The sequence below is a fragment of the Octodon degus genome, unplaced genomic scaffold, assembly GCF_000260255.1.
Source record: "Octodon degus isolate 3935 unplaced genomic scaffold, OctDeg1.0 scaffold00127, whole genome shotgun sequence".
Classification (NCBI taxonomy): Eukaryota; Metazoa; Chordata; class Mammalia; order Rodentia; family Octodontidae; genus Octodon; species Octodon degus.
In genome coordinates, this window is record NW_004524703.1 from 2,777,563 (window position 1) to 2,789,956 (window position 12,394).

General features: G+C 41.4%; 1 protein-coding gene and 1 long non-coding RNA gene across 3 annotated transcripts; one reads left to right on the forward strand and one right to left on the reverse strand.

Moving 5' to 3' along the window:
- Positions 1-669: 669 nt before the first annotated feature.
- On the reverse strand, positions 670-8,336 carry LOC111812522. Of its 2 annotated transcripts, none has more exons than XR_002818011.1 (3): positions 8,306-8,336; positions 2,918-3,044; positions 670-756 (listed from the first exon to the last, which is right to left on the reverse strand). It is a non-coding gene; the product is annotated as an uncharacterized LOC111812522 (long non-coding RNA). The 2 variants fall into 2 exon arrangements; XR_002818010.1 differs by lacking the exon at positions 670-756 and adding an exon at positions 1,426-1,505.
- A 452-nt stretch (positions 8,337-8,788) lies between these two features.
- On the forward strand, positions 8,789-12,153 carry Map10 (microtubule associated protein 10). Its single transcript, XM_004640856.2, has one exon. It carries the CDS (start codon positions 8,797-8,799, stop codon positions 11,428-11,430), a length of 2,634 nt encoding a protein of 877 aa, XP_004640913.1. The 5' UTR covers positions 8,789-8,796; the 3' UTR covers positions 11,431-12,153.
- The last annotated feature ends 241 nt before the right edge of the window (positions 12,154-12,394 follow it).

Genomic DNA, 12,394 nt, shown 5'->3' on the forward strand with positions numbered 1-12,394 from the left:
TCCTAGTTTGTCTCTGACTATTTATTAATTTCTATCTAATTTAGCTGCATCTAATGCTACTAGGTTATGATCACTGTGGTCCCATTCATTAATACTCTCCTGAAGGATTAAATGTAATCACATTAGAGGTTTGTGTTGCAATATATGAATCTGGAGGAATGCAATCCAGTCTAGACAGACCCATTCATTTGCATTCAAAGCGAGTGCAACCACGGCACGGATTTACAGTCCTACTGCAGTGCTCTAGAGGTCCACTTTCTCTACACTCTCTCCCTCTGTTGTACATTTCTGGTGTTTTGATAATAGTACCCATCATCATGGGTGAGAGGTGTCATCATGCCCCTTGTGGGCCCTGGGAAACATGAATGAAGCAGTCCCTGTTCCTATTGGTTCCTTCTATTTATGGCTAGGAGTGTTGTCCCATCTGCTAGGGCTGCTGGGCCATGAAGATGTAAGGCAAAGAAACAAAAAAGACCAATGTTACAGAGAGGCAGAAGCTAAACCGAGTGATTGTGGAGTCTAATTTTAGCTGGGTGGCATTACATTTCCCTTCAGAGGTGGCATCTCCTAAGAAGCAGCATTTAAAAGGAGCAGACTGCTTGGTGTCAATTGCAACCTCCTCCCACCCCCAACCTCCCCCATCTCCCCCACTGCAGAGGCTGTCTCTGGGGGTCCTTTCCCTCCTGTGCCCTTCTTTGTGAGGCCTGAGCCCTCTTCAGAGAATGTTCACTTGAGGTGCCTGAACAGCAAGCAAATCTGCAAAGGAGGTATACAATTGGCATGGGGTAAGGAGCCTTAATCTTGTTAACCTTAATCTCACTACCTGGACCTTGAATTCAGCCAACCATAACTGTGCAATGTAAGGCCAGTTTAACTCAGTGGGGACTCTTTGACAAGGCCCACACATTTTAGGAAACTCTGGGCTTCCATGCAACATAGTTACAAAGAACATTGCAAACTGAAAGGCTCTGCAGCTTTCTTTCAAATGTTTATACATTTTTAGCTCAGGATATTTTCCAACCCTGTTTTATACAAGCAGGTCACAGCAGGGTTAGTCTCCATTTGTTTGTTCATTAAATACATACAAATACCATGTGTAGAAACAAAGCACTGTGTTAATTGCTGTACATGGGCAAAAAATAATAAGAGAAGTAACGTTATCAAGAAGCTTATAGAAATTGAGGGATAATAACTCATGTGCGTAAGAAAAAATAGTACAAGACAGAAAAACAGTTCACAAAGGAGATAAAGCACAGTGGGAAATGAGAAGTCAGTGTCAGCCAGGACTACCAGGGAAAATGCTCAAAAATGACATAATATTTGAGTCAGATCTGTCTGAGAACTGCGGAGAGGAAAGGAAGGGCATTCAATGTTGAGGGATGGGAACAGCAGTCCAGATATCTGTGTCGAGGGAAGGCAGCAGCAGTTCTGGGACGAGGAATAACAAATGGAAGAAATGAAAGTGGGAAAGTTGGCTGGGACCTGATCTTGGACTTTATGGATGCCTAAGGAGTGAATCATTTCATGTTATTGTTTCTTTAGAATTTAGAAACATGTGACTGTGTAATTATTATAATACACACACACACACACACACACACACACACAAATATATATATATGTGGCCTACTGGGCCAACTTTCATTTAAAGTTACTGCTCAAGTCATGAAAACACATGCATATTTTAAAGAAAAATAAACGTGTACGTTGTGGATGTCATCCTAAAATAGTTGGTGGAGAGTCTGGGAAGTAAATGAAAACATAAGATATGCATATGAAAGGAGAGGAGGAGAGGGAGTTTCTTGTTGCTATATTTATGCAGAACCACCTCTATTCAAGGAGCTGGCATTGAAAAGTGAGGCAAGGGGAGAAGGAATTCCAAATATGCTTGGCCTTTATGATCTATAAATAGGGATATATATATATATATATATATATCCTACTTACAAATACCCTTTATTGTAAGTGGCTATCTGGGACAGAACTGAATTCTGGGTAGTTTAGAATCTCATAGCTCCAGCTGGGGAAAGAAATTTTCCCTGGCAACAACATTATGGAGCATGGTTGGTTTTTATAATATTGATACCCAGCACTGCTTTCCAGTATGCCAGCATACAGTCTTTCAAAGAGACAAATACACACACACTAAGAATGGAATTTAACACAAGCTTCTGTTTCCCTCTCATACAGATTCAGTGACTGCCAAGACTTTTTCCACCTTTGCTTTCCTATGTCGTTCTTTATCCTGAGACATCATAAAACACATTTCAGGCCTTGTTATTTTCTTCCTACTACTTTAGTGTGTGTGGCTTATATGGAATAATACTTCTTAAACAACTTTCATGACATGGACACATTTAGCCTCAAAAATAATTTTTTTGGCTCACTTAATATCAGTTGCATATCAAAGTGCCTCTCTGTACTTTTGCTTTAATGGTTGGTTTGGGTAAGATTCCAAAGAAGGTTTACCCATTACATTTGGTTGGTGGCTCCGTCTCTTATTCAGACTTAATTTGGAGCTGCTTTTCTCTCTGCCTGCCTATTCTTGTATCCTTGGTTCATTGTTTAAATGGTCTTAGTCACTTTTTTTTTTTTTTGCTGTTGTGACAAAATACCCTACACCCACCATGTAAAGGAAGAGAGAACATTCTGGCTTGTGGTCATGTCAGCTCCTCCAAGGCAGAAACAGCATGATGGAATGCTCTGGGAGAGGACAGCTGGTCTGGCAGAGGAATGCAGGTCACTTGATGGTGACCAGGAAGCACAGAGAGAAGGGAGAAGCTAGGAATGGGGACACACTCTTCCTTTTGCACCCAGTGACCTACCTCCTCTTCTCACCATACCCCACCTTCTACTGCATATTTTGCTCCAACAAGCACAGCACCTCCAAGACTCAGTCACACTCCAAAAGGCCCACCTCTGTTAGCATGAGGCTCTGGGGAGATGTTGTGTTCCATCTACACCACAACAAATGCTGTCAGTTTTCTTAGAGGAAAATACCATATCTGGTGTTTGCCTCTGCTTTCTGGTGGCATTAATTGTTTCTGTTATAGACAACTAAGTTAGATAGAAATTAATTGGCAGTCAGAGAAAGATTGAGGGCCTTGAGGAAGTCAATGAAGAAAACAAGACACTTCCAGACTGTGTCTGGAGGCAAATCTGCAGAGATCCAGGCCGCAAGATGCAGACACAACAGCCAGGCCAGCAAGCTCCTCCAGAGATAAACAGCAATTTGATATCACGCTGTAATGAGCACCGCCTGGTGCAGTGAGCCCAGACAGGCATCGATGCCTGGTGGTGACCAGCACATCCAGACCTATATTCCCATCCCTTTCCAATAATGTCTTTGTTCTATGATTACAAGTTATAGATAAAATCAAGGATGACTGATGCTTGCCACATACCCTTGCCATATGCCTTGCTTCCCTATTGGCTCAATATTAGCTAAGCAACTGTACTTGTAATCCTATAGGCAGATTGTCCTTTAACCCACGTCCTGCAGTCTGTTCTGCTCCAATGAAGACTGATTATGGGTGCCTTGACAAGGTGCCCTCCATCTATCACTTAGGGAATGCCCATACTGTGATTTTACTATCTAAAATACCCCTGATATTTCTTATGGCTGAGTAATACTCCATTGTATAAAAATACACATGTTTTTTTTAAAATCCATTTCTCAGTTGATGGGCATTTGGGTTGTTGCCAAGATTTAGCGACTACAAATTATGCTGATAAACAAGATTTCTTTTATAGGTAAATGACTATACCTTGAGACCATACTCATAAGTAAATCAAACTCACATGTGTAAACATTGTTTTGTCTCCCTGGTGTGGGAAACTGAAAAAGTAAGGCCTAAAACGTGCAATAGAAATTGTGAAATGGGAAGAAATTGTTCAGCAAAGAAAAGGAACTAGGGATGGGAGAAAGCAGAAAGGTCAGTAGGTAAAAGGGAAAAAAAAACTCAAGTCAGTTATACTATTAGTGTCTCTTAGTTCATTAAGAAGGAAGGTTTGTGCTAATTTCAATTGGAGAAACTTTATGCCCATACCTTGTACCTTAAGCAACTACTTTAAAGGTAATAACATGTAATTATTAACTACTGTTTTCTCCTATTATTTTGGTATGAAGTTTTGTTTTACCTTTCTTTCCATAAAAAATACCCCTGACAAAGAGCCATAGTGGTTGCCCACTGGGGACCTTTCCTGGAAATTGAGGAGCTATTCTTAGTTCCAATAAAACTCTCCTAACCTCCTCCTTTGGTTCATGACTTTATTATTTGATGTTGTGAAACTACAGATTCAATTTAAGTTTAGGAGTTATTTTCCCCATTATTTTCCTTTGTATCCCCATGTGTAGTTTTGAAATGTCTGTATTAATGATTTCCTTGAGCATGGACATATAAACTAAAGGAATCTGGTGGGATGAACACAAGTTATTTTTTTAAGAGGCAGAACTAAATTCTGTTGTAATGTTATCATTTACTTGACATGGAAATTATATGTTATTTAACCTTTTCAAGTTAGTTCTATTAGTTTTATTAAGAGTGCACCAATAACTTTGTGTTGTCATGAAGATTAAACAAAGAAAACCTGTAAGGACCTAATTCAATTCCATGTCCATACAATAATCTTGACAAATCTGGAAGCTATGTATAAAATTATCTGAGTTGACTTCCAGCTCCTGTCTGTGGTCTGAGCCTCCTAAAGAATGGTCTGCTTGATTAAAGTTATCAAGACTTTTGGTTTATTTCTCAGATTTTAAAAGATAGATGTCTTACTAATTTTGAAAATTGTACCTGGCTGTCGTTTAGAGGAGTCTAAATTATATCAGCAGTTGTGGTGGGCTGACAACTGGTAGTCAACTTGTAACACCCACCTGAACTGAATGAGTGTGGTGCTGGATGTGGAGGTCCCACCTAAACTTGTTTCCAACAACATAAAAGGAGAACTGAGAGGAAGAAGATGGTCTTTGGTTCCCCCAGATGAGCTTGTTATGCTGGTTTCCTGATATGAGCTTGACTGTTCTCATCATTGTAGGAAATCAGGACCTTGCTGCTGCTGGAGATGGCTATGGATCTTTTGGGACAAATTCAGGTCCTTACTTTGAGTGTCACTTCCTAGCTCCAGTGCAGATTGCTCAGTCTGCTAGCACAGATCCTTCATCCCACTGGCATGAACTTTCTAGCAGATGCATGAAACAGACTTGTGTGAGATACTGTCATGGGCTCTAGGACTCCAGTTGGACTTGTGGAGAGCATTGTTATGGGCTCTAGGTCTTCAGCTGGACTTGTGAAGGATGCTGCCAGTGGATCCAGGTCCTCAGATGAATTCTTTGAGTTGGTAGTATATGGATAGGTAGATTCCCTGAACTCTTTTGTATTTGACTCTGGGTGACTACTGTACAATAATTCTATAAATTATGTGTCCTGCATTAAATTGTCTCCCTTGAAAATCCTTACTACAGTACTCATAAATTAAAATAAATTCAATTAAATCCTCATTCCATTAGCTAGAGAAGCTATGGACATTAGTTTTGACAAGACAGTCTAGGCCAGAATAACAAATAGTGTCTATTTCCATGGGAAGGAAAGGATTTATGAGTTAGGTTATATCTTTCAGCTTAGCTGTAAGAGAAGACTGGAAAGCACCCTGTCCAAGACACCCATAGTCAAACCTCACTGGAGCAGATCAAGGACTGCAGTATCTTGCAGAAGGGCCCAGTCCATTGAGGGGTGCAGCCTTCATGATCCAGCCCCAGGGCATTCTGCAACTTCTTTGAGTTATCTCTGCACCTCCTGGCACGCAGCCTGCTGACAGGATGGTTCACAGCTCAAGGCCATCCACTTCATTTCTTCCATTTCTCCTTGAAAGTGTGAAAGGGGCAGCTGGGATTACATAAATGCATACATTTTTCTGCTATTCTATTTCCATAGTAATACTATTCAGCTTGCTGCAAACTTCTCAAATAGTAACACAGTCTTTAATGATGCATCAGAAACTAGGGTGATGGTTTTCACAAGCTAGCATAGGGGTTCTCTGCACCAGAACTACCTGGGATACTAGCTTTAAAATGTGTGTTCAGGCTCTGCCTTAGCCTGAGTAAATGCAAATCTCTGGAATGAGGCTCTAAGGATCTGAATTTTAACATGCATACTATAGGTCAAGAATGTATATGATAATCTGGGAGGAAATCTCTGGACTTTGTCAACTTGTGCCAGAGCTACATGGTTATGAAATGGACATGCAGATATTTCACTCCAGACCTGCTTAACTTCAAACCTGAGTTGACTCCACTAGACTACATATCTAATCACCAATGGCAGTCAAATCACTTTCTATTAGCCATACAGACTTTCTCATTTATTCATGAACCAACAATTTTCAGTGCCTTAAGGTGCTGTGTGATTTTTCTTCTCCCTTTCTGGAAGAGACTTAACTGAGGAAGATTTAGGCCATTCTCCATTGAATCACCAGTTCTGCCTCAGTTTATTCTCCAACTCCCTTCCCCTTGCCTTCTTTCCCACACTTAGGATTTCCACTGTCCTTCCTTAGTGAGTGAATTTCCAGTAATAGGCTACAACAGTTTCAAAATAAAAACTGAATATGTAACACAGAAGCCTGGTGCTACTTTGAAAGATATTTTAAAAAGTTATTTGTACTTACTTCCAACAGCTACTTCATATCAACATTGAAACTATTAATCATGATTCTGTTCATAATTCTGCCTCTGATTTAAGGACAGCATATGGAAAAGCTATGACTTTTTCCTCTCCAAACATATTTAGTAAGAGAAGGAGATGAAAAGACTCAAAATAAATAAAAAGAGTGAATACTTTGAAACACTGAACACTCATTCTGGAAAAAAAAAAGTTTTGTTATCTTTCCTAAAAGCAAAATATGTTTAGGTCAATGTTCTTAACATTCTTGTGGCTTACATGGTTTAATGTATATAAAATTCATTTTTCACCCAGCTAAGAGAGGGATGAATTTGGTTTACAACCCTTAGAACTTCTAATCAAGTCTTAGGGCAGTACATCTTTCCATGTAGGATTTATCTCATGTGCTAAATGAATGGCCACAGATGTCTGCTTGTCCTGATCAAAATCTTCTTGCTCCAGAATAGCGGTGGCAAATCTATGGCACACGGGTTACAGCAGGTTGTTGGTACCCTTGAAAGCACCAAAGGGTTTTCCATCACTGCTCCAGAGTATATGCATATTTAGAACCCTAAAATACCAGCCTTTGGGAGTCTGTGGAGTAGAACAAAGAGAGCTTCAGCAAGACTCTCTACTTCCTAAGGATGTCCCCAACCTCCAGGATTTCTGAAGAGCTGAGGCTTGCAAACTTACCATAGTAACCAAGCATTTGCCACAAGATTTGTAGTATAGTGAAGGTGTTTAATTTAGCCTTTTCCTATTTGTTTTTAAAATTGCAGGTTGTATTACCTTTGTAAATAATATTCCACTTGGAATTATATGTAGTTTTATTTTTTAATGGATATTCCAGCTTTTTGTTATATTAAGTGGAGAACAGACACAAAGAATGTAAATAATTATAGATGCTCCTAAACTTGTAAGTCTATGCCCTCATAAACTAATCATAATTTTAAACTACCATAATCTGACAATGTATTTGGTAAATCTCCCCAACATCATAGCTTAACCTAATCTTCCTTAACAGGCTCAGAATACTTGCATTAGTCTAAAGTTGGGCAAAATCACTTAGCATGAAGCTTATAACAAAGCACTGAACACAACACTTTATAACAAAGTATTTGTTTTATGTATTTTAATGAGTTTACGTAGATACTTTATGTAATTTATTGATAATGAACTGAAAGTGAAAAACACAGTGGTCATATGTATTATGTTTCACACCATTGCAAAGTTGAACAGTGTTGTCAGGGACCACCTGCATGCCCAAGTAAGGAAGGTGGAATTTCATTTGCTGGTACCTAGCTCCACACGGACTTTTTCCTCAACTGTGGATCCTGTGCCTGGCAGGCAGCATCTCTAGGTTCTTCTGTCCCAGTCAAGTGTAGATGATGATCAGTGGGTATGCATCCCTGGAGATGGTACACTGGTTAAAAAGATTTTAAGATTCTTGCTGAAAGACAGCCTGGTAGTCAGATATCAGGGTGTGTGTGTGTGTGTGTGTGTAGGTGGGAAGTCCACCAGAATGGAAGCATGACTTATTCTTTCTAAACTGCCTTAGCAAGACATTTGGTACAACTGGGTGACTTTGACCCTCTGGTAGGAACCTGAGGTTAGACTCCTTGGGAAGAGGGCTCGGACGACCCACTTACATTGTCAGGGAATCCATCAAGAGGACATACTCTGTGCATGTGTCTTCCTGTTACACAGTGCACGAGGCTGGGACCCCAGGGCTACCAACACTGCCACCGACCACAGGCACAGAAGGCCACTGCGTGCAGTGTTTAGTGGGCTCTGCAGTTTGGGATGAGAGGGGCATCTGTCATTTCCTGGTCCGACTCCCAAACGCTGGCATCTGTCGCGATAAACTTGCCCTACCCTCTAAAAAAAAAAACAAAAAAAAAGCCCGCTCTGCCGCTTATAGCCTCGGCATTACCATCAAATAGTGCTCACACAGGTCAAGAAGCAAAGGAACTCACAAGTTGCCACACCAGGCCACCGCAAGCGGCACAAAGCCAGCCGCCGGCCCTCCAGCGTCCCGAGAGAGCAGCCCCGCGCGGCTGGCCTCCCACCTCTCGCGAGAGTTCAGGGATTTGACTTTCGGTTCGCGACTTCCGGAAGCGGCGTCTCCGAGGTAACGGCGATGGCGGCGGTGGGTACAGAGCGCCTCTTCTCGCTGGAGTTGCTTGTGGACTGGGTGCGCCTGGAGGCCCGACCGCCGTCCCCAGGTGCCCCGGGCCCTGCCGTGGCCTTCTTCCTGCTGGACTTCCCCCCGCTGCTCGTCCACCCGCCCGCCACGCCCGTCCCGCCTCCCGAGCGTGGCGCGCTCGGCTTCGGGCGCGGCAAAGCCTGCCTGTTCCGCCTGCGCCCCGTCACCCCGCGCTCCCTCCAGTTGCGCGCCGCATTGCTGCAGCTGCCTGCAGGCCCAGCTCCCGCCCCGCTGTTGCTGGGGGCCTGCGACGTCCCGCTGACCGTCGCCTCCGCCCCGGTCCAAGGCCTGGGCGCCCGGGGCCGTCGAGGCACGTTTGCCCTGCTCGGCCCGACCGGAGAGCGCGTCGGGGACGTGGCGCTCTTCTACCGTCTGACAGACCTGGGCGGCGGCCACCCGGGCCCTACGGAGCCACCTGCACCTCTCACCCCCGCCCCAGGGGTAGAGGGGACCGCGGTGTGCCAAGAACCGCGGCGGGCGCCCCACTTGGTGCTGAAGACGCGAAGGCCTTCCTCGGCCCCCGAACTGTGCCCCAGGAAAGGGCACCGGCCTGCTGGGGCCCCAGAGGACCTGCAGGATGGTGGAGAGAGAGTTTTCCAAGGCGAGGCCGTCTCGGATTCCACAGGGTTTGTTAAGCGTCTCAGAACCAACTCTGCCACTGCTCCTTCAGCTGGTAGCAGTGGGAGGCCCGTTGCCCCCCTCAAAGAGGAAGTAGCAGAGTTGGACTTTGAGACCAACACATTTTGCCCTCCTCCTCTCTATTACACTCACCCAGCCCAAACAAAGAAATCTCCTGCACGGATTAAAATCATAACTGAGCCACAAATGAATGTTCCTGAGGAGTTAGATGATGCTTTTCTGAAAAAAAGCCTTGTAAATTCTCCAGTGCATCTGAGTCCTCTAAAATATGCAAATTCGACAACAGAAGAGAGACCTACAGTGCGTGTAAGTCCTCCACATAGTCAGGACATAGGAGCAACTGATCAAACTACATGTCCTCAAATTGCTCAAACTACAATTAATACAGTAAGGCAGTTGCCCCTGTTAAATGCTTTGTTAATTGAGTTGTCCTTGTTGTACAACCAACCCGTGGCTAGTCCTACTCAAGTACATCCTCATTTAGCCTGGTTGTACAGCACACAGGATAAGGTGCCAGAATCTTATGCCAGGTCCACTGAATCTGAATCCAAGCATCAGCATTCTGAGGGAGAACATAAGTCAGTGAGTCTTCAGTGTAAAAAGAAACAGGTTGAAAAGCTTAAGAAAGATAAGTATTCTGAAAAGAGCAGTGATAATTCACAAACAAGAGTTACAAGGAGGAGACTATTTTATGGTTTAACAAATACTCTAAGACTGCGTTTAAAGCAAACAAATCCTGCTATGTTGGTAGTACAGGAAAAGAGAGAACACTACAGAAAAATGCAAGCACAAATGTTAGGTACTAAATGTAAAGTTATTCCATCGAAAGTTAAATTAAATTTTGCAGAACAAAGTCCGCGGGTGCAACTGCCTAAAAATAATTATTTAGATGAAGATACGTTTCTTGTTGAAGATAGTAATATCTCAAAGCAAATTAGTGGAGCTTTTGATGAGCTAAGCACAACTAAGAAGACTAAACCAAAACAAGGAATGGAAGAAAAGACAGTTGATTGTGGTCAAAATAGAACTACTGGTGGTTTACTGGAGAGAATTTTAAGCCCTGAAAATTCCATTATTTCAGAAAGATTTATTCACAAAAATATTCTAGGAGGAAAATTAGAAAAGAAAGTCAAAAGTCCATATGTGTTCCCACAGGATGTTGCTGACAGAACTTTAGATAAAGAAATAAGTGGCGAGCAGGTCAAAACTACAGACAGAGATGTTCTTGCTGCTGATGTGAGTGAAAATAGCCCAAGTAGAAATAGTTTCTATGAAAGCATCTCTGATCTAAAGTATTCAGAAGACTTTACCAGCTCTTGCTGTTCTGAAGATTTCCATACCACTGAGGATACCAGCAGGAATTTGATAAGTTCACAAGCTCATGATAGCAGTTCAAAGGCAGGGAATCCAAAACATGGTTCCTACTCAAGTAAATCCAGTGAAGCAAGATTGCCCGTAAGGAAAAATAGCAGTGAAAAGAGTTCTGTTCTTAGCCCACCTTTTTCTGCTGGATCTCCAGTACTTTCACAAAGAAGATCTCGTATTTCAAAGAATCAAGATACAGGTTTAGAGGAACCATCTAGTATCTCTACTGGTGATTTGTCTTCCTCACATTTGCCTGAGGAAAAAGAAAACCAGATGGACCAAAATAGTATGCATGATTCTGAGGTAATAAAGAGAGGTCAAGATGTCACTATTAAAACAAGAACTGACTTAAAGTCTTTAGAGAGAAGCCCATCACCACAGACGTCTCAGTTGAGTTCCTATTTTCCATCTAATTTGTCAGAACTAGAACTCAAGATCCTGGATAATAGTACATCAAACCACTTTGGAGAAGATGATGATGATATTGGATCACTAAGTTTTTCCAAGCAATGCAAAGATATATGTGAATTAGTAATAAATAAACTTCCAGGATATACAGTGTGAAAATAGTGCTTTAAAAAACATTTTTACAAATTATATATGTACAGTTAGTGAAAAAATTGTAATAACTTTTAGTACATGATATGAACAATTCTAAGAAATGTAAGTTTATTTCTTTGTTTAAATAGTATTCCATTAAATGTGATCATATTGATCATAAAATCATTTTATAAATTAGGGTGTGATATTGATCATGAAATCATCTTATAAATTAGGTATTTTTAAAGTTGTTTAAGAATAAAAACATGTCTTCCCAAATTTCTCTAAAACTGGTTTCATGTGTACCATTGGGGGGAAAATAGTTAAGGATAACCGTAAATGTTAATGTGAATAAGTCATTTGACAAATGTGTAAGTTGTATAGTGTGAGATGCAGAAAAGTAAACAAGAAAAAGTATTCAAGATAGAGCTCTGCTGTTAAAAGAGTTCATATTTTGTGTTTACACAAAGTCTTTGACAGGTGCATGTCCCAGATCTCTAGCAGGTAAAGACCCTTTTATGTGCTCTGTGTCTTTAAATTTTATCCACACTTTTTATGTATGTTTGATTAATGTTTGTCTTCCACTAGGCTTAAGTTTTGTGATGGGAAAACCTTGTGTCTTTTGCACATCTGTATTTTCTTAGTCTGTAGCACAGTCCCTTGCAGATGGTTGGTGTACAATAAAAACATTTGTTGAACATTTAAAATACCTAATGGGGAGGTCTTAGAATGAAACAGTAAAACTAAGCAGAAACCCTCAAAAAGCAACCTGTGATTAAACCATGTGTGACTAATATTTTTATTTTGCCAGCTATAAAGTACTTTTACGTGTTCCTTGAAATACTGGAGATGGCAACTAAGAAAAATGTCGCCATGTGCAGTCACTTCTGGTTGTTCAGGAGTTACTTTTGATGTATGAAAGCTTTCTATAAAATCTGCTGATCATTTACCTATAGTATTTCATTGATTTTAGACTTTTGTATTCAAA

What these genes read in the sequence shown, in the direction of transcription:
- Map10 (XM_004640856.2), top strand. Translation starts at nt 8,797, where the DNA reads ATGGCGGCGGTGGGTACAGAGCGCCTCTTCTCGCTGGAGTTGCTTGTG.